Raw genomic sequence first — 21,550 nt, forward strand, 5'->3', positions numbered from 1 at the left:
AGTAAATTTGACGAAAAAAATAGAATAATGAATCTAAACTCAAAGTTCAAATCCAAAATATTCTCTCTTTTTTTTAAACCTATTATGTAGTAAAAAAATTATAATAATAATAATAAGATAGTGATCCAAAAATAAATGTAGATGTGGACAAGTACATAAACACGGTACATACATAATAAGGACAAAATAGGAAAAAGATAAAAAAAATTTGCTGTCATTACAATCCACATGCATGCACTGCCTAATTTTTCCTCCTCACATGACCATTTTGGCCCCACCCCTCCAATAATACCACGTGGACTAGATTCTCCCTTTTAAAAAAATAAAAAATAAAAAATAAAAAATTATATGAAGATATTATTATAATTACAGATATTTATTATATATACGTAAAAAAGTAATTTTATTGGTATATTATACATAAATTATAATCTATTTTCATTCCATCGTTAATATATTTAATAATAAAAAATAAAATAAAATGTATAAGTATCCCTAATCTATGTTTGAAATCTCAGATACACACTTATACTATATACCAAGGTTCTATCACCTCATAAACTTATTTTATAAATAATTTTCTACGCCTAATCAGCCTTTTGACGCTATCAACTAGATAGCTTGAAAAAATTGTCAGGACGCGCTAGACCCAGATGATAGTGCTACGTCGACCGAAAAGGAGTAGAAAATTATTTATAAAATAAATTCAGGAGGTAATAGGACCTTAGTATAGTATGAATGTGTCTCCAAGATTTCGGGGCATGTGCTGCAGGGGTACTTATGCATTTTCCCATTTTTTTTATATCCTCACGCCTCCTATTTTTGATGTCACTTTTTTCATCCTATTTTTATACGAAAGTATTATAGTAATAATGGAATTCAATATTTATTATATATGCATACAAAATAATTATATATACATATATATCCAGTAATTTATTTATATTGTTAATAATGTGTTTTTGCTAAACTATAGAAAATTAAAATATAAATATACTAGGGATGTGTTTGGTATGAAGAAAAATATTTTTAATTATTTTTATATTTAATTTAATTGATCAAAATATATTTATTTTAAAAATAAGTTCCTTAAGAACGAAGAAAAAATTATAATAATAATAATAATAATAATATAATTATAAATAATGTAATTATAGTTATACTATAATTTTAATCATGATATAATTCTAGAGAAAATAAACTCGTCAGTGAATTTCGTTGGATATGTTTCAGGAGTGTCCACATATTTTATTTGGGTAAATAAATAATTGAGTCTTTCTTTTTCTTTGTTATATACTTATCGTGTATGCACAACCATACAACGTAATCATTTATTTTTTTGGTTTCATTAAATTAGGAATAATAAATAATTATTATAAATATTTATATATACTTGTGGCTATGATACCAAAACTACACTTCCAAAAAAAGAAAAAAATCATTTCAAGATTTTGAATTGCTCTAATTTTTTTTTCCTCTGAAATTTGCTCTGTTCAACTCATAGTGTATGTTATATTATTTTTTATTATTTTCCTTTTGAATTTTGTTGGATTTATGAAAATTGTGTGTTTTGGGGAATCTTTTTTTTAAAGTTTTATGTCTTTTTTTCTTCTTTTAGTTATACTACTTTCTTGATAAAAAATTATCAAGAAAAAGTTCATTTTGAATCTTGGTAAATTGGATTATATTTTGTTCATTGATCTTGTATATGATTCATTTTTGTGTGGATATTTTCTAAAAACTTTGTTTCAGTGGTGAAACATAGGCGAAGCCAGAATTTTCAGTTAATTATCTCTGAAAAATTGAGATATTCTGTTGTAAAGCAGAGGCGAAGTCAGAATTTTAATTTATGATCTCTTATAAGTTGTGGTTATTCTATTTGTGAAACAGATGCGGAGTCAGGATTTTTGGTTTACGACTTCTAAATAGTTGAGGTTTTTGTGTAGCGAAGCAGAAGCGGAGTCAGGATTTTTTGTTTATGAATTCTAAATCAAAATTCTTTTTATTTATTTATAGGTTTTTTGTTGTATTTTATCTATACATGTCAAATTATTTTTCTAAAGAAAAATATAGGAGTTGGAGCTAAAAGTAACGAGGGAATCGTAATAGCTCAATTGATTAAAAACTAAAATTATTGAATTCTGTCGAACTCGTAACTGTATTGTGGCTCCACCCTTGTTGTGAAGTAGCTTTATATCTAGCTGGATATGTAATTATCTGTTGTTGATTATAATCTAAAAAGTTAAAAAGTGGTGGTTGGATAATTGATTGTTCCAATAATTCTCTGTTTTTAATTCAATTTCTTTGGATTTTTTTTTTATATTTTTAGTAAAATGTATATTATTTATGACTTAATTTAATCAACTGATGTTGTCATCTCTTGAAATATATCAATTAAAGAATTGGATATGATAGGCTCTTGATTGTAGCAGAGCGGAGCCAGGTAGGATCGAGGGGTTCTCACACTGTTAGTCGAGTAACTTGTGTATATGTAGTAGGTGCTGAACCTCATTTGGCTTTTTCGCGAGTTAACATTTTCGTAATTTGACCTCCCTAGTGAAAATCCTGGCTCCGCAACTAGTAGTTAGCAGAGTAATTTGTGTATATGTAGTAGGTGTTGAACCTCATTGGCTTTTTCGTGTTTCGTATTTAGAACTTCTTAATGAAAATTCTGGCTCCGCCGCTGGTAGTTAGTAGAGTGATTTGTGGGTGTATATAGTAATGTTCTATCATCTATGTGTATGAAATGATGTGAGGTGTGAATTATAACTAAACATTTTCTACTTCCTCTACAGAATCGCGTTGGTGTATCGATAATGAATCGGACCAAAATCAAGCGTAGAGTTGGTAAATATGAAGTTGGAAGGACAATTGGTGAGGGAACGTTTGCGAAAGTCAAGTTTGCAAAGAATTCAGAGACGGGAGAAAGTGTGGCGATCAAGATCCTCGATAAAGATAAGGTCCTTAAGCACAAAATGGCTGAACAGGTAACTTTTTTCGAGTTCATAATTCACTCTGCACTCGTGATCTATCGCCTTTTATGTTGTCCTTCGATTATAATTAGTATGTCGTTGCCTTGTTGAACGTCTAGTTCTCTTGTATGGTTTATTTAGCTTCCTGTGTTAGCTTTTTGATATACGCAAAATTTGACAGATAAAGCGGGAAATAGCTACAATGAAGTTGATCAGACATCCTCATGTTGTACAGTTATACGAGGTTTGTCCTTTCTCGACATCTTCTATGTGTTAGTAATCGGTATGTGTCCTTATTAAGGCAATACAGAATCGTGTATCCATCGTATATCTGAGTTAATAACCAACGCCTTGCTTTGGACTTGATCTTGTTTCTCTTACCATGTTTCTTCACTTATATTGGAACGATCAATCGAGACATTTGACATAACAAACTAGCAAAGAGATAAGTCGAATGTAGTTCTTGAGTTGCATATTGTTACACATAGTTATGTTCTGCAACTCTGTTGTCTCACTTTTTTTTGTCGAAATACGATTTTACTTGTGTTCTGAAACTCTGCTGTCTCACTTTTTTTTGTTGAAATACGATTTTACTTGTGTTCTGAAACTCTGCTGTCTCACATTTTTTTTGTCGAAATACGATTTTACTTGTGTTCTGAAACTCTGCTGTCTCACTTTTTTTTGTCGAAATACGATTTTACTTGTGTTCTGAAACTCTGTTGTCTCACATTTTTTGTCGATTGTACGATTTTACTCTAATATTGTTCAATCATGTCCTGGTTTTTTCATCTGCCCCCTCAGGTTATGGGAAGCAAGACGAAGATATTTATTGTTTTGGAGTTCGTTACAGGTGGAGAGTTATTCGATAAAATTGTAAGTTCAAACCTCTTCTGTGCTTATAAGTTCCGGTGATAATTTTTGACTCTGACTGTAGTTTATCGCGTGATTTATTGGCGTAAAGGTAAATCATGGACGAATGCGTGAAGAAGAGGCAAGGAAGTATTTTCAGCAACTTATTCATACGGTTGATTATTGCCATAGTAGAGGAGTCTATCACCGAGATCTAAAGGTAAGCGTTGTTGCTGTACGTTGCAGCACTTAACAAGTAAAAATTTCTTATCTTTCTCGTTCCTGTCTCTATTTCTGTTACGTCTATACACTGACAATGTAAACAATGTTTTGGTTGTCGTGTAAAACCTCTTTGACATGATGTGTTTCACATTTTCTTCGGTGCATAGAAATTGAATTTTTTCTTCTTCGCGCAGCCTGAAAATTTACTGTTGGATTCTTCGGGTGACCTTAAGGTATCTGATTTTGGATTGAGTGCTCTATCCCAGCAAGTCAGGGTAAACTATTTTCTCTACTTACCGTTTCTCGTTTAACATCGGAAATGAAATCCTTAAATCCGTCTCTACTTCACGCTAATCGATTTAGTAAATGCAGGATCATTTTGAGTTCTTATATTTAGTTGTATTTTCCAGGCTGATGGCTTACTGCATACCACCTGCGGAACTCCTAACTATGTTGCACCTGAGGTATAACCAAACTGGTTTTTACTTAACTTTCCGTTTTATGTTTGTCTGGAACAGAATTAGCAGATAGGCATTCCGTTAGCTTGAAAATGAACTCGTAGTTTGAAATCAGATGCTCAGTAGTGTCCAGTCTCTGTCGATCCGAAATTTTACTCAAGATCTTTGAAAGGTTAAGAAAGCATCGATTGAGTCATGGACTGAAAAATCGGACTCCTTTGTTATTAGGTACTGAATGATCGAGGATACGATGGGGCAACAGCAGACCTCTGGTCGTGCGGAGTCATACTCTTTGTACTGCTTGCAGGTTACTTGCCTTTTGATGACTCCAATCTTATGAACCTCTATAACAAAGTGAGTAATTTTTTCTTCGTCACTTGGTATCGTTAAATCTTTGTGTGTTTTGGCTACGTTTCACAATGTCTATCCTGGTATACAGATCTCTGCTGCTGAATTTACGTGCCCACCTTGGATCTCTTTTGGTGCTATCAAGTTGATTACTCGCATCTTGGATCCGAATCCTACGACAGTATGTTTTGTGACTATACATCGATAGTTTCTACTTTCTTCGTATTCATGATATATATGTTATATGCAGCGTATTACCGTGCCTGAAATTTTGGAGGATGAATGGTTTAAGAAAGATTATAGACCACCTGTTTTCGATGAAATAGAAGATGCAAACCTGGATGACGTTGAAGCAGTCTTCAGGGACTCTGAAGTGAGCATTCATCTATCGATTTTAGAGGAAAGAAGTGTTTGCAATACGAAACTTATCTCACGTGCTACTCCTCTCTTGGCATTACAACAGGAATATCACGTAACGGAAAGAAGAGAAGAGAAGCCAACTTCCATGAATGCTTTCGAGTTGATTTCTATGTCACAAGGTCTTAACCTTGGCAATCTCTTCGACGAACAGGTAACATATTAACGATGCTCTCGTACATTATTTTAGTCTTCGTAATATGTTTGACAAAATTGTGTTGATTCTATTTGTTCTCAGGGATTCAAGAGAGAGACAAGGTTCACGTCTAAATGTCCGGCTAATGAGATAATCAGTAAGATTGAAGAAGCTGCTAAGCCTCTCGGTTTTGACGTTCACAAAAAGAACTACAAGGTGGTGATGAAGTTCACTTATCGCAATGTCAATTCCTCTAGTGATGTCTAACGTCTATGTGTAATGGTGATCATAACCGGAAAATGAAACACTTAACTGTTCTTATGTTCGATGTGTCCCTGCAGATGAGGCTTCAAAATCTGAAAGCCGGTAGAAAAGGGAACCTTAACGTTTCCACTGAGGTAATGTATTTAAATGTGCATCCGCGTTGATCTTTTTAAAATGTTTCGTTGTTTCATTCTGAACGTTGTTTCGATCTTCAATTTAGGTGTTTCAAGTTGCTCCTTCTCTTCATATGGTCGAGGTGCGGAAGTCAAAAGGAGACACTTTGGAATTCCACAAGGTACGTGTAGTATTTTCATGTTTACAACTACTCGTAGGTGTTAATAGGCGTTTTCACTCGTATAATCACAAGCAAAAAAACCAGGAGATTGGCCTGATGTAAAGTTTTACCATAGTTATGAGTTTTGTTGCTTGGACTCGTGCACAGATGTGGATCTTGAAATCGGTATTCTTGGTTATAGACGTAGTCAAAGCATCCGAGTTAAGTTGACCAAATCCGATGGGGGTTTCACATCCACATCTGGTTTAAGCTCATCGTTGTGTAGGTTGAAGGTCAACATAAAAATAGGTTGAATATGATCATGAATCCAATGATACATATAGTGTATTCATATAGTTAACGATCTCAACTTACTTAGAATTAAGACGTAGTTATTGATTAACGTATTAGTTATCTTTCTTCGTAGGTGACATCCACATCCGGTTTAAGGTCACCGTTGTGTAGGTTGAAGGAAAAACATAAAAATAGTTTGAATATGGTCATGAATCCAATGATACATATAGTGTATTCATATAGTTACCGATCTCAACTTACTTAGAATTAAGACGTAGTTATTGATTAACGTATTAGTTATTTTTCATCGTTGGTCACATCCACATCCACATCCGGTTTAAGGTCATTGAAGGAAAAACATAAAAATAGTTTGAATATTATCATGAATCCTATGCTACATTATTGTATTCATATAACCGATCAACTTACTTAGAATTAAGACATAATTATTGATTAACGTATTAGTATCTTTCATCGCAGGTGACATCCACATCCGGATTAAGGTCACCGTTGTGTAGGTTGAAGGAAAAACATAAAAATAGTTTAAATATGATCATGAATCCTATGATACATTAGTGTATTCAAATAACCGATCAACTTACTTAGAATTAAGACGTAGTTATTGATTAACGTATTAGTTATCTTTCTTCGTAGGTGACATCCACATCCGGTTTAAGGTCACCGCTGTGTAGGTTGAAGGAAAAACATAAAGATAGTTTGAATATGATCATGAATCCCATGATACATATAGTGTATTCACATAACCGATCTCAACTTACTTAGAATTAAGACATAGTTATTGATTAACGTATTAGTTATATTTCTTCGTACCATACCCCCCCCCCCCGGCCTTTCGATATCATCTTTTAACCATTTTCTTTGTTTTTATGCAGTTTTACAAGAATCTTTCAACCTGCCTAGATAATGTTGTATGGAAAACTGAACAAGACATGGAAGAAAAAAAATGAAGAGCAATTTCTTATTGTTTTATTTTTTTTTTCAAAATTTTGGGACCATATTTTTAAGGTTTTACCAATTGTTTTATTAGGGGTAGGTGTTTTATTAGACAAAAATAGTAGAATTTGCTTCAATTCAAATCAAGTTTGTATTGATTTGTATCACTTTTTTGAAAAATTGTGATTGCAATTGTATACAATATATTGGATTTTTCAAATTTCTTTTTTTTTTCTCTTTGAAAAATCATATTATTTCAAAAAGAAAAAGGACAGCTCGATGCACTAAGTATTTTTATGCACAGGATCCTAAGAAGGTTCAAACCACATTAGGCTTGTTGTACGCAATATTTTTATCTTATTTTTACGAAAGTCTGATAAAGTTCAATATATCTATAACATGAAAATATTGAAGAGCTGTGAATGCTAAAACGAATGTACGATTATACCAGATTAATAATGGCTACATACAACAACAGACATGATTGATAAATTATGAAAAGATCGATTGAGATTGATAGACCTAAAATCACATAAAAGGAAGTAGCTTAGAAAATTTGTAAGTCTTTGGTTATTGATGAAAGATTTTAGACTTTTTATGGAATTTAACTTAGGAACTTTTAGGGGAATATAATTATTGTTGTTCATATCAATGTGAACTTTGCAGCAAAAATGTAACACTTGCAAATTAGGCATATAATACATAAAAACGTCATTTAATTTAATCTCAATTTGATATTTATGTCTTCTAATACTTAAAACGTGTTCAATTTGGTCTCAACTTAATATTTATGCCTTTCAGCTTTGAATATGTACAAATAGACACGCCCTACATCTATTCCCTCCAACTTTATATTTACAACACTTAAAATTAAACAAATAAATACATATCCGACCTAGTACAAAATCAATTCATATCTCACGTGAATTACAAGTCAATTTAGCTATATCTCACATGAATTATCATGTTGGACGAGTAAATTGTCATGTAAGACAAGTGTATGCAACTGCAATTCAACTATATCTCACATGAATGGTCATGCCATGTTGGACGAGTGTTTGAATTGCCGTGTATTCAAATTACCATGTAAAATGAGTGTATTCAAATTACCATGTAAGACGAGTGTATTTATTCAAACTTTAGATGTCAACATGACTCTAGATATCAACTAAAAACTAAAACCAACCTAATGATAACATAAATGCCATCAAACTATAACCAAATTAAAAGATAAATATCATATTATATAAGGGAAAATGTACAAGTTTCCTCCTCAGACTAATGTTCTTTTAGACTGAATCCAACTTTTGTAATTTTGTGCATCTTTTTAGGTTTACTGACATTCAAATATCTTTCACTCGCCTCCAGACTAATGTTCTTTTAGACTGAATTCAACTTTTGTAATTAGCCCACCTTTTTAAGCTTACTGGCATTCAAATATCTTCAACTTGCCTCAATTGCATGACTTTTTAGGCTAACTGGCATTCAAATATCTTCCACTCGCCTCAATTGCATGAAGTCACGTCACAAAGTGTGCAACATAAAACAAAAAATGTACAAAATTACAAAAAAAAAAAAAGTTCAAAAGATAATATTAACCATAGTTTATAGTTAAATTATATCTCTAAAATTTAAATCGTAGTATAAAATAGGCATATTATCAACAATTTGAACTTGAATTGTAGGGCTTTACCCCAAAGGGAAGCCCTTCCAAAAATTCTCAGCGGCCTTGGCAAACACCAAGGCCGATGAGGAGGTTTGGAAATAGTTTTCAACCAGCAATAGACGCGCCTCGGTTAGAACCTCACTAGCTACGTCCTTTTTCAATTGCAAACACTTAAATTATTTGCCTTCCAACTTATGAATTAATATAAAAGGTGCGTTTGATACGAAAGAAAATATTTTCCAGGAAAATAAATGTTCGGTATATAAGTAACATGAAGTTGGGGGCAGGGGTGTTAGGGTTGTGGGTTAGGAAATAATTATTGGGTAATGTCATTTATGAAATTTGTTTTCGTTACTTTTTTTTTTTTGGTTCTTGTACAAGTTTCATACGGAAGAAAATATTTTTCTGAAAAATAAGTAATTTTCTTGTATTTGGTATACAAAGGTTATTATTGGATTTGATTTCGTTATTTCTATTAGGGAAGTGTTTTTCCTTGTATAAGAATTTTTCTTTTCAAAATGTTTCGGCTCAATACATAGTCAACCACTTAAACTTGTCCCGATATTTCATTTAGACATTTGAACTAAAGTTATGTTCCAATTGTACATTTCAAAACAAGTAAATAAAGTGTTTTAATTAGACATTTTCGATTCAAATGTGACCAAACAATATTGACTAACATGATAGACTTGTATATATTTCAACAAGTAATAAAGTGCTTTAATTTTGAACATTCTTGGGCATTTCTCTAAAGGTACTTGCCTTGGACTCTTTCTTTGTATTTCGACTCTGCTTAATGAAAATCCTGGTTCCGCCCCCGGGAGATCGACCGAGCACCTTTGTCTTCTCTTGAGACTAACTTGTCATCTGCTTTGTTTAATCTGTTGTGAACAACTTTTGGTGCTTTTACAAGTTCTAGTGTAGCTAGAACCTCATCCATTGTTGGCCTAAGCCTCGGATCGACGTCGACGCACCTCAGGACAAGGGAAGCTGCAGTTTGTGCACCTTTCTTTGAGTACTTTCCTCCCAACCTTATGTCCATTATTCTCAACACTCTCCTACTATCACACAAGAATGGTTTTGCCCATTCCACCAATTTCTCATCAGCACCTCCTGCATTTTCAGCACTCGTTGCTCGTCTTCCCGATAGCAACTCTAGTAGAACAACTCCAAAACTATAAACATCAATCTGAGGTGTCAAGTTACCTGTTTTGAACAAGTTGAAGTGGAAAGTTTAGTGAACGAAAGGCCTCTACCACGTTAGTCGCGTGCAAAAGTTAGCAAAGAGTTTAAATTCTATGCATTGACGGTGTAAGATTTAGAAAACCTGATGCAAGATATTCTGGTGCAGCATAACCCCTAGTACAACAAACTCTAGTCGGGAAACGAGTTCTGTCTCCACGAGGACCATCTCTTGCAAGACCAAAAGCCGATAGCTTGGCACTGAAATCCTGCAGAAGTGCAATGAAAAACTTACGCGACTTCAAAAGTTGTAACTTGTCTAATGCGAATCAGTTTTGGAGAGCTTACTGAATCAAGTAGAATGTTTGAAGCCTTGAGATCGCGGTAAACAACACTTGCATCAAGACCGTGTAAGAAGGACAAGGCTCGTGCAACCTCTACTGCAATACACATTCGTGTAGCCCAAGGTATAACCTTATCTCCCTCTGTTCACAGAAGAGGTTAATCGTCAACGTTATAATTAAGCATACGTAAACAAATGTAAAGAGATTCGACGACTCACTTTTGAATAAGTGATTTTCCAAACTTCCTTTTGACATGACTTCATATACAAGAAGTCTGTTATCAAGCTCCGCGCAATATCCAATCAAGTTCACTAAATTTTCATGGTAAAGCAGCCCTAAGTAGTTTACCTCTGCCTGCATTTCGAAAAAACAAAGTTAAATCACAATAGTACAAGTGTGGCAAAAGATGTTAACTCCCAAGGTATTGTCCACTTTTAGTGATCACAAAAGGCGGAGTCAGGATTTCAACATTCAGGGCATCTAAATCCCGAAGGGACAAAACCATGACACCCTGAAGTTAGGTCTAAAGCGGACAATACCTTGACAATTAGACCTAGATAGTTAGAGTTTTTAAGTTCTTTACGACGTACAAGCCATTCTCTATGCCCTTGGAAGCGTCCGGCCTTGAGTTTCTTGACAGCTACAACCATACCACTTCCTGGTTTGCAAGGAGCAAATGTAGTCTCATCTATCCATCCTTTGAAGACGTAACCAAAACGTCCTTCGTCAAGAAGACTATCAGCTTGAAAGTTCTTAGTTGCATTTTTAAGTTCGTCGTAGGTAAATGACTTGAGGTTGCTCGGAACAAATGAATCGTTTGAGCAAAAACTGCTATGAAATGAGTGTTTATGAGAATGAAACTGTTCCTTCTTCACACTGCTTGAAGAGACGGAATTAGAATCTGAAATAAAAATCGCAAACAAAGTTAGGCTCGACTTTCAAGTATAGTACAACAAGTTATGTACATTGTAACTCAATGTATCAAAGCAACAAACTTCTATACAAAACAAAACACACAAGAATGAATAAAGACAGAGCGCGTCAGGCAGGAGCTATTATTGCAAACTTTGACAGCATTAAATTGAAGTTTTCTAGTGTAGCAACAAAGGTGAGTAAAAAAAGTTCAAAAATCTAGGTATGACATTATTGCATTTTTCTCGAAACTCTTAGTAAAAACTTCTGGCTCCACGATTAGTTCAAATCATAGAACCTTGGCTAATGACACATAACAAATCATAATTTTCAACTTTTGTATACAAAATTATATACAAAAAATGATAAAGAGAAATTTGAAATAAAAATTGCTAACAAAGTTAGGCTCGACTATCGAGTATATGAATCCTTACTGTTCATGTTACTCCACTTAAGTTTCTCTAGTACAACAAGTTATGTACATTGTAACTCAATATATGAAAGCAACAAACTTCTGTACAAAACAGGATACAAAAGACTGAATAAAGACAGAGCGCGTCAGGCAGAAGCTAATAATTGTAAATTTTGACAGCAATAAATTATAGTTTTCTAGTGTAGCCACAAAGGTGACTCAAAATAGTTCAAAAATCTAGGTGTGACATTATTCCATTTTTTTCGAAACTCTTAGTAAAATTTCTGATTCCACGATTAGTGCAAAATCATAGAACCTTGGCTAATGACACATAACAAATCATGATGTTCTAACTTTTGTATACAAATTATATACAAAAAATGTAGAGATAAATTTGAAAATAAAAAGGGAATTGTACCAAAAAATAGGCTAGAAGAAGCATGATCAAGTTTTGAAATTTTTCCAGAGCAAATCCCCATTTTGTAAATAGAAGTTTATAATGTTTTGAAAAAAAAATGGAAATTTATAGAGAAGGAATAAGAGAAAAAACAGAAAAAATATTTATATTTGGAAAACTATTTAGTTGAATAAATTAACCCAAAAATTTAATATTATTCCTTTGTTGTCTTCAGTCAAGGGAAATTCCTAATATAATAAGATATTCATTGAGACAAAAGTTTAACTAACGGCCTGTTTGGATTGACTTACGAAAAAACATAGCTGTCAAGTCAAACTGAAATGACTTTTAAGTAAAAAAATATAAAGTAAAGGAGATCTACTTTTGATTTTTAACTTATTTCAAGTTATTTTTAACCTGGTCAAACGTTTTAAAACTTATTTTAAGTAAATTTTTTAAATTTATTTTCAGTTATTTTTATATTTGTCAAATATTCAAAAATTTTAAAGCTGACTTAAAAATAGATTTACTAACTTTTAATATTAGAGGGCCACTTATTGCTATTTATTAATACATTACTTACTGATTTACTTAACAAATTATAATACATAAATTATATATAATTAGAAATAAAATGATAAGTATTCCATGTATATTGGAAAAAATATGAATAAAGCAAAGACTATTTGACCAAACACATTAATGAAGTATGTTAATTGCTACCACTTTCATATATATAATAATTATTATTACTAATCATGATATGAATTTTTATTTTCAAAGATTTGATTAATATATTTCTATGTAAGATTGAAATTAACACAAAATGAAATAACTTGAAATTTATGTTTAATCTTTTTACAGTAACAGTAATAATTTAGTCAAAATTAATGCATTTGGAAAATGAAAGATTCTGCTTCTGCTCCACACTTGATAATTGGTCCAATTACTTCAAATATTTTTTAGTACATTTTTATTTGTTATGTTATGCTTTTCGAAAGTCAATTTGACTAATTTTAAAAGTTAAATTAGATTATAGTAATTTAATATTTTAAATCAAATATTTAAATATTTAAAATTTATACGAAAAGTACTATAAATATCAATTTATTACATATTAATCTGATAAAAGATACATCGTAAGATGTAAGTCAAAGTTTTTATAGTTTGACTCTAGTAAAATATTTTTAATACAAATATATTATAAATAATATGTGTGAATTTCAAATATTTCAGTACAATCTAAATTGATTTTATATTGTTAGAAATGTATTGTATTTGTTAAAAAACAATAATCGAATTTCTAACAATGTATAGTATCAAATTCAAATTGTATTATAAAGTGATAATTGTATATAATGACAAACTAATAATATAAAATAAATATAGTAGCTATCGTTTGATTTATTTGTGTTTCATAGCAAATTGTTTGTCAGTTCCTCTCTCCCTCATATTCTCGCTCGCCACTCTCCCTCTCTCACTCGCTTCCTGTCGCTCGCCTCTCTCGCTTTATACAATAGAATTGTATAAATTGTGTTTCTAATTGTATAAAGCGAGAGAAAATTGTATACACATGCAAATACGTACATATATTTTTGTCCTATACACTTATAATCAAACAATAAAAGTACTCCATGCCCAAGTCTCTTTTGCCTTTCTCTCTTTCTCGTTTTATACAAATTGTATATAATCGATTCAATTGTATTTTCCCTGCCCAAGTCTCTTTTGCCTTTCTCTCTTTCACATTTTATTCAAATTCAAATTGTATATAATCGCCCTATACACTTATAATTATGCAGTTCGTTTTATACACTTCATATTATACACTTTGTTTTATACAATTCTCTTCAATTGTATATGTATAACGAATTATACATATATATGTTTGCTATGGAGCGCAATTATGCAAACTTTGTTATAACATACAAACATGAATTTTATGTTTGCTATATGTGAAAGTTGCGCTATTATAAAACTATTGTTTATATTTAATATATACTTTTAATACAATTGTAATACAACTTTTAGAAAATGCACCTCTTCTTCTACAATTGTAATCACCACGCAATTGTAATACTCTCTTTTCCATATTTTTTCAGTCCAAAGATGTTACATCCTAAATTTTTTTAACTTAAAGACCCAAACTATTCTTTATTACGTATAAGGTCCTGTTAGGTAATTTTTAAAAATTATATTTAGGCGTTAAGTTCAATTCTTTTGTGTAATAATGAATTCAGATATGAATTAAGGTCACAAGAAACCCCTAACGCAACGTTGAGTTGAAAATTTCCTTAAGTATTAAGTATTGACATAATATTCTATTTAGGTCAACTTCAAACAACGATACCTCTCAGTTTATAATCAATTAGGTAGCCCATGACCAGTAAAATTAAAGTATACGAGCCATCTTTCCAAGCGCCACTAAATTTGCCTCATTTCGAGTTTGAAGTAAAATGTTATGCCTTTTTAGTGAAGCGCCTGTCATGCCGTCAATGTTCTACAACTGGACCTACAAGACAGTAGAAATTTTGATTAATGGTAGACCCTTCCGTGAAGGCTTGCTACACACATTTTAGGGTTATTTTGGTCCTTTTCCAAGTCTTTAACCCTATTTATGCCTCTCTTTTTTTAAGTATTTTAACTGAGTATATCATTTAAGTAGCTAGTTTTCCTCTCGAAATCATCAATATAAACATTGAAGTATACTTAGAAGTTCTCTTAAAACTCACCTAGGGTTCCTCTTCTCAAACAACAACCCTAAAACCTTCAAATCAAAAATTCAAGATACTGAGAGAATTCTTCACCCGAGGTTTTTTTCTCATGTTCTTCCACTGTAAGAACTTTATAAAAGAGTTTCTTTATCGAGAGCAAGCACCAAGATTCCAGGTTCAAAGGTTTCCACCAATAAAACCAATGTTCTTCCTCAAGCTCAAGATAAAATCAAGTTTTCAAAAAAAGTTTTCATTCTTATAGCTTTATAATCAAGTACGTAATAAAGCTATCATAGTGTTGCACTAGTTCATCCTCACACTCCATGTTTACTTTTAAATCAGTAAAAGAATAATCTAGAGTTCTATTCTTAGATTTGAATATTCTTGAGATGAGTTAATATTGCGTTTTGAGTTCTAGAGTTCATGATTAATGAATTTCTATTCATAATTATTGGATTGTTGTATATTGTGCATTGGATTTATTGAGTTGATGGTTCATGTCTATTTTACGGCACGAACCCTATACCTGAGTATCCATTGAGTTCTTATTGAGAAATTTTAAATAAATATAATTGTTTTAAACTGAGTTCTGAGAAAGCAAATAGGAACCATGAGAAAGAGCTTGAAAAGATAATCTTTGATTTCTAAGTTAAGGTGTATTTTTACTATATCACTTATTATGTTGAGTTTCAGAGATGAATAAGTAGTTTTGTAATGTTCAAATGATTTCATTCATTTAATTCTTTACAATTGGTTGAATTTGTGCTATATCTTTTTACAGTCCTTTGATTCAGTTATTTCGCTTCGGCTATATTACTTGCTCGTACATTCAATATAGAGATGTTCTCCGACCTACCTCTTTTAATGATGCAGATACCTGCACTTAAGATCCTCAACAAAAGTACGTTAAGATCACTTTTTCTACTCGTCAGATTTTGAGTGGCCTCCATGTTTTCGCATGACTCTAATTTGGTGAGTTATTAGTATTAGGTTTTTAGAATTTGCGGGTCTTGTTTCAACACTCATCTTTATATATGACAGTTTTTTTTTTTTTTGAAATAACACTAAAAAATGATTTATCTCGTGCCATGTAAGATGTGTATACTTGCCATAAATGTTAGATGAAACTAAGTTTGGCACGAAGATGTGTATTTACCATAAATGTGAGTTCGAACCTAAACTTAATAGACTAGTTTTCATAAATGTGAATTGAAGCTAAGTTTGGCATGAAGATGTGTGTGTTTTCCATAAATGTGAGTTGAAACTAAACTTAATAGACTAGTTTCTATAAATGTGAGTTGAAACTAAGTTTGACATGAAGATGTATGTATTTGATTTAGACATTCGAACTAAGTGATTTTCAATAATCCTGATTCCGCCTCCGGGACCTTGCTCCTTTATCTATTACTATATACATGATAGACATTTCTCTTGAGACTAACTTGTCATTTGGCCCTGTTTAATCTATTGTGAACTCTTCATGACATCTTTTGGTGCTTGTACAAGTTCTAGTGTAGCTAGAACCTCATCCATTGTTGGCCTGAGTCTCGGATCGACGTTGAGGCACCTCAGGACAAGGGAAGCTGCAGTTTGTGCACCTTTCTTTGAGTATTGTCCTCCCAACCTTGTGTCCATTATTCTCAACACTCTCCTACTATCACATAAGAATGGTTTTGCCCATTCCACCAATTTCTCATCAGCACCTCCTGCATTTTCAGCACTCGTTGCTCGTTTTCCCGATAGCAACTCTAGTAGAACAACTCCAAAACTGTAAACATCATTCTTTGGTGTCAAGTGACCTGTTTTGAACAAGTTGAATTGGAAAGTTTAGTGAAGAAAGGCCTTTACCACGTTAGTCGCGTCCAAAAATATCAAAAGAGTTTAAATTCTATGCACTGACGGTCAAATCACTTATATGTGATGCTAATCAACTACCGTTAATCAGCTAAGCCAAACGAGCTCTTGGAATGGAAGAAAAAGATACAAATCAGATGAGATTTACAAAACAAACCTGATGCAAGATATTCTGGTGCAGCATAACCGGTAGTACCAACAATTCTAGTCGAGACATGAGTTCTGTCTCCACTAGGACCATCTCTTGCCAGACCAAAATCCGATAGCTTGGCATTGAAATCCTGCAGAAGTTCAATGAAAAATTTACGCGACTTAAAAAGCTAATCATTACCATTTCAGTTTTTGGAGAGCTTACTGAATCAAGTAGTATGTTTGAAGCCTTGAGATCGCGGTAAATAACATTTGCTTCAAGACCGTGTAAGAAGGACAAGCCTCGTGCAACATCTACTGCAATACACATTCGTGTAGCCCAAGGTATAGTCTGAACTCCCTCTGTTCACAAAAGACGTTAATCGTCAACCTTATAATTAAGCATACAAAAACAAATGTAAAGAGATTTTACTCACTTTTAAATAAATGATTTTCCAAACTTCCTTTTGACATGACTTCATAAACAAGAAGTCTGTTATCAAACTCCGCGCAATATCCAATTAACCTTACTAGATTTTCATGGTGAAGCAGCCCTAAGTAGTTAACCTCTGCCTGCATGTTTAGTACGTCGAAAACAAAGTTAACTCACAACAATGAATTGCTGCAAAAGATGTTAACTGTCAAGATATTGTCCACTCTGGCCCAATCCCACATCGGAATGAGAGGGGACGTTTAGTGATCATAAAAGGCGGAGTCAGGAATTCAACTTTCAGGGCATCTGTAAGGTTAAGTCCCGAGGGGACAAAACTATAACGCCCTGAAGTTAGATTCAAAGCGGACAATACCCTTGGCATAGTTTAAGTTCTTTACGACATACAAGCCATTCTCGATGCCCTTGGAAGCTTTCGGGCTTAAGTTTCTTGACAGCTACAACCATACCACTTCCTGGTTTGCAAGGAGCAAAAGTAGTCTCATCTATCCATCCTTTGAAGACGTAACCAAAACCTCCTTCGCCAAGAAGGCTATCAGCTCGGAAGTTCCTAGTTGCATTTTTTAGTTCATTGAAGGTAAATGACTTAAGGTTGCTCGGAACAAATGAATCATTTGCGCGAAAACTGTTATGAAATGACTGTTTATGAGAATGAAATTGTTCCCTTTTCACACTTCTTGAAGAGCCAGAATTAGAATCTGAAACAGAAATTGCAAACAAAGTTAGGGTCGACTATACGAATCATTACTGTTCCTCTAGTACAACAAGTTATGTAGGGTCGACTATACGAATCATTACTGTTCCTCTAGTACAACAAGTTTTGTAGGGTCGACTATACGAATCATTACTGTTCCTCTAGTACAACAAGTCATGTACTAAAAAATTCCAAACAAATATTGTAACTCAATATACCAAAGCAACAAACTTCTACGCTCAATATTGTAGCGCGTTATGCAGAAGCTAATAATTGCAAACTTTGACAACAAAGGTGACTAAGAAAGAATAGAATATTCATTGATCAAATCATTCACTTTATAGTCTGACAGATCTTTTGAAGTCCCTCTATCCTCTATCCTCAAAAAGGATGAAATTTATAGTTAAAGGAAAATCCACCGACTTTAAAAATCGTGAGGGTTCAAGTCCCTCTATCCTCAAAAAAACTATTTAACCCCCCAACTATTTATCCAACCCCCTTTCCTTAGGTTCCAAATTCCTTATAACATGATGGGATAATGCACAAGTACTTTCTCAATCTATGCCCGAAATCTCAGAGACACACTTATACTATATTAAGATCACATTATCCCCCTGAACTTATTTTATTAATAATTTTCTATCCCTTTTCGGCCTACCTGACACTATCTTGTGGGTTCAATGATGGTTGACTTTTTTTTTCAAGCTAGTGCCACGTATGTCGAAAAAGAGTAGAAAATTACTTATAAAATAAGTTCAGGGGTAATAGAACCTTAGTATAATATAAGTGTGTCTCTGAAATTTCGGGCATAGGTTGAGGGGGTGCTTCTGCATTTTCCCTTTTAATAGAACATCCATATTCTCTTGCCCTTTGAAAAAATCGAACTTTAAACAAAATTTTTTTATTCATAATACTAATAAATCACATAATATCCCTAGTTATTTTGATCTATTTTATTTGAAATTAAGATTAAAAAAAAATTCAAAATCTAAGTGTGACAACAGTATTGTATTTTTCTAGAAACCCCTCATAAAATTTCTGACTTCACGACTAGTTAAAACGCGTAGAGCCTTGTCTAATGACACACAACAATATAGCCATGAATCTATTAGTGACTAATATGATATGGTGATATACAATATATGAATTTCATTTTTTGTACAAATTATATATGCAAAAAAATGTAAAGATAAATTTAAAATAGAAAAGGGAATAGTACCAAAAATTAGGCTAGAAGAAGCATGAGCTAGTTTTGAAGATTTTCCAGAGCAATTCCCCATTGTAATGAGAAATTTATAATACTTTGAAAATAAAAATTGGAAATTTATAGGGAAGGGAGAAGAGAAAAAAAATGTCTATATTTGGAAAAAAATATATAGTTGAATAAATTAACCCAAAGTTTAATATTATTCCTTAGTGGTCTTCAGTCAAGGCTAACTCCTAATATACATTAATATATTCATTGAGAAAAAGTTTGACTAAGGGCCACTTACACTTTGTTTAGATCATCGTTACCTATTATTTCATAATGCATTATATTGTATTGTATTTTATTATACTGTATTATATGGTAGATACTGTTAGATTGTGGAGCCTGATTAATATTTGATGTACTGTACTATTTATTCTCCATTTATTCTGTATAACCAAAAATACTCTAAATAATTAATATATATACCCCACCGCCGTGGAAGTTTACTCACGGGGTGTTACCACAAAATATTGATTTCTCTCTTTCTCTCTCTAGATCGCTCATCTCTTTCTCTCGAAAGTTCTTGTGTTCTTCATTCATCAAGTGTGTGTGTGGATTCGATCCTAATAGATACAATGTTTGGCAGAATTGTACTTAAATTTTTTATTTAAGTCTATATTAAAACATGAATATTATTTAAAATACTTTTTTTATAAAAAAATATAACTAAATACAAATTTATTTTCAATTTCAATTTTAATAAATTCAAATAAAATAAGAAATATTTAAAATCTATGGTTAAATCTCCAATTTTTTTTACCATGATTTATCTTTTTTTCAATTTGTCCCTTTTGTCATATCATTGTCCCTAGCTAACACTGCTAGAGAATTTTGACTTGTTTTTGTATTAATGAAAATTTTGATACCTAAGTAAAGCACACAAAAGAAGACTAAAAGAGAATAGGGTATTAGTGTGTTACATAGGCAACCTTATAAGACTTAACATTTAGATATTCGAATTATGACATGTTCTAGTAAATGAATCATAAAAGATTTTTATATGCTCATTGAAAATAAAAATATCAAAATTAAAATAACAAGATATAATATATAAATTTACAATTATAAATCTTTGAACTGTGGCTCGAAATATGACATGTTCAAGAAACATAAAAATTCTTTACATGCTCATTGAGAAAAAAAAGTTCAAGATATCATATATAAATGGGATAATGCACAAGTACTCTCTCAACCTATATTTGAAATCTCAAAGACACATTTGTACTATACTAAGGTCCTATTACCCTCTGAACTTATTTTATTAATAATTTTCCATCCCTTTTCGGCCTACATAGCACTATCTTGTGGCCCAATGCTGGTTGACTTTTTTTTTTAAGCTAGTTCCACGTAAGTTGAAAAGGGATAGAAAATCACTTATAAAATAAGTTCAGGGGGATAATAGGACCTTAGTATAGTATAAGTGTGACTCTGAAATTTCCGACATAGATTGAGGGGGTACTTGTGCATTTTCCCTATATAAATTTACAATTATAAATCTTGAATGATGGCTCGAAATATGACGCGCTCTAGTAAAAGAAACATAAAAATTCCATATATGTTCATTAAGAAAAAAAAGTATTGAGATTAAAAATAATGGAAAAGAGTTTGAAAAATACTGAATTTTGACTGATATTACTGTTACGATATCGAACTTTATAGAGAATCTTTTACTTCCCTGAATTATTTAATAGTGTACTTTTTACTCCCGAACTATTTAATAGTGTATTTAAATGTATATATATGCTTACGTTGACACATTATTATTTATAATTATGCAATATTTTTTATGTCCACGTGGACACATATATACTTTTAAGTTACGCTATTAAATAGTGCAGAGGTAAAAAGTCCTTTCTAAAATTCAATATGGTAACAACAATTTCGATCAAAATGCAAATATATTTCAGACCGTTTTTTCTAAAAATAACAAGATATCATATATAAATTTACAATTATAAATCTTGAATGATAACTCGAAATATGACATGTTTTAGTAGAAGAAACATAAAAGTTCTATATATGTTCATTTAGAAAAAAAATTATTAAAGATTAAAAATAAGAACAAATCATATATAAATTTACAATAATAATTAAACTGGACAACAGAAAGCGAAAGTATAATACTAAAAAAAGCATAGTCTTTAATAATATTTGGTCAATTAACCTACTTAAAATAGAAATGAATATAAAAAAAATATTATAAAACAACACTCTTTTAATGACTAAAATGAACTTATAGAAAATTTTCCAATATATTTGAATCATTTAATTATAATATCAAAAATAGGATTTTATTTATCTTATATGTTATCTTTCTAGTACTTGCATGAACAAGACTTTAACGTAAAATAAAATTAA

The 21,550-nt window shown here is 31.9% G+C and overlaps 3 protein-coding genes and 1 non-coding gene across 8 annotated transcripts; 1 reads left to right on the plus strand and 3 right to left on the minus strand.

Moving 5' to 3' along the window:
* The first annotated feature begins 1,203 nt into the window (after positions 1-1,203).
* Positions 1,204-7,408, plus strand: LOC101257694 (CBL-interacting serine/threonine-protein kinase 3). Of its 5 annotated transcripts, none has more exons than XM_069296351.1 (15): positions 1,204-1,256; positions 2,796-2,987; positions 3,154-3,216; positions 3,774-3,845; positions 3,934-4,041; positions 4,238-4,318; positions 4,454-4,507; positions 4,730-4,855; positions 4,941-5,030; positions 5,100-5,222; positions 5,313-5,420; positions 5,505-5,618; positions 5,744-5,800; positions 5,887-5,961; positions 7,128-7,408. In XM_069296351.1, exons 2-15 carry the CDS (start codon positions 2,817-2,819, stop codon positions 7,200-7,202), a joined length of 1,317 nt encoding a protein of 438 aa, XP_069152452.1. In that variant the 5' UTR covers positions 1,204-1,256; positions 2,796-2,816; the 3' UTR covers positions 7,203-7,408. The 5 variants fall into 5 exon arrangements, with proteins under 5 accessions (XP_069152452.1, XP_025885359.1, XP_004228494.1 ...); XM_026029574.2 differs by having other exon boundaries at positions 1,251-1,323; XM_004228446.5 differs by lacking the exon at positions 1,204-1,256 and adding an exon at positions 1,317-1,505.
* Positions 7,409-8,873: 1,465 nt separating this feature from the next.
* Positions 8,874-9,025, minus strand: LOC112940771 (U4 spliceosomal RNA). Its single transcript, XR_003245036.1, has one exon. It is a non-coding gene; the product is annotated as a U4 spliceosomal RNA (small nuclear RNA).
* A 622-nt stretch (positions 9,026-9,647) lies between these two features.
* Positions 9,648-15,762, minus strand: LOC101253116 (probable serine/threonine-protein kinase PBL18). The gene is made up of 6 exons (XM_026029021.1): positions 15,690-15,762; positions 10,920-11,281; positions 10,599-10,734; positions 10,385-10,521; positions 10,182-10,305; positions 9,648-10,060 (listed from the first exon to the last, which is right to left on the minus strand). Exons 1-6 carry the CDS (start codon positions 15,760-15,762, stop codon positions 9,648-9,650), a joined length of 1,245 nt encoding a protein of 414 aa, XP_025884806.1.
* A 178-nt stretch (positions 15,763-15,940) lies between these two features.
* Positions 15,941-19,331, minus strand: LOC101252806 (probable serine/threonine-protein kinase PBL3). The gene is made up of 6 exons (XM_019213012.3): positions 19,160-19,331; positions 17,634-17,944; positions 17,233-17,368; positions 17,022-17,158; positions 16,824-16,947; positions 15,941-16,611 (listed from the first exon to the last, which is right to left on the minus strand). Exons 1-6 carry the CDS (start codon positions 19,218-19,220, stop codon positions 16,277-16,279), a joined length of 1,104 nt encoding a protein of 367 aa, XP_019068557.3. The 5' UTR covers positions 19,221-19,331; the 3' UTR covers positions 15,941-16,276.
* Positions 19,332-21,550: the final 2,219 nt, after the last annotated feature.

The sequence above is a fragment of the Solanum lycopersicum genome, chromosome 1, assembly GCF_036512215.1.
Source record: "Solanum lycopersicum chromosome 1, SLM_r2.1".
NCBI classification, from domain to species: domain Eukaryota; kingdom Viridiplantae; phylum Streptophyta; class Magnoliopsida; order Solanales; family Solanaceae; genus Solanum; species Solanum lycopersicum.

Bases quoted from the DNA above. Each gene is read 5' to 3' on its own strand.
- LOC101253116 (XM_026029021.1), bottom strand. From the start codon at position 15,762: ATGGAGGCCACTCAAAATCTGACGAGTAGAAAAAGTGATCTTAACGTA. The intron at 11,282-15,689 runs GTATCTGCATCA...TTTTTATTTCAG, and splicing joins GTTGAGGATCTTAAGTGCAG to ATTCTAATTCCGTCTCTTCA. The intron at 10,306-10,384 runs GTAAGCTCTCCA...GCACTTCTGCAG, and splicing joins CAAACATTCTACTTGATTCA to GATTTCAGTGCCAAGCTATC.
- LOC101257694 (XM_069296351.1), top strand. From the start codon at position 2,817: ATGAATCGGACCAAAATCAAGCGTAGAGTTGGTAAATATGAAGTTGGA. The intron at 2,988-3,153 runs GTAACTTTTTTC...AAAATTTGACAG, and splicing joins AGCACAAAATGGCTGAACAG to ATAAAGCGGGAAATAGCTAC. The intron at 4,856-4,940 runs GTGAGTAATTTT...CCTGGTATACAG, and splicing joins TTATGAACCTCTATAACAAA to ATCTCTGCTGCTGAATTTAC.
- LOC101252806 (XM_019213012.3), bottom strand. From the start codon at position 19,220: ATGGGGAATTGCTCTGGAAAATCTTCAAAACTAGCTCATGCTTCTTCT. The intron at 17,945-19,159 runs GTACTATTCCCT...TTTCTGTTTCAG, and splicing joins TTCTTCTAGCCTAATTTTTG to ATTCTAATTCTGGCTCTTCA. The intron at 17,369-17,633 runs GTATGTCGTAAA...CTAAACATGCAG, and splicing joins AAGGGCATCGAGAATGGCTT to GCAGAGGTTAACTACTTAGG.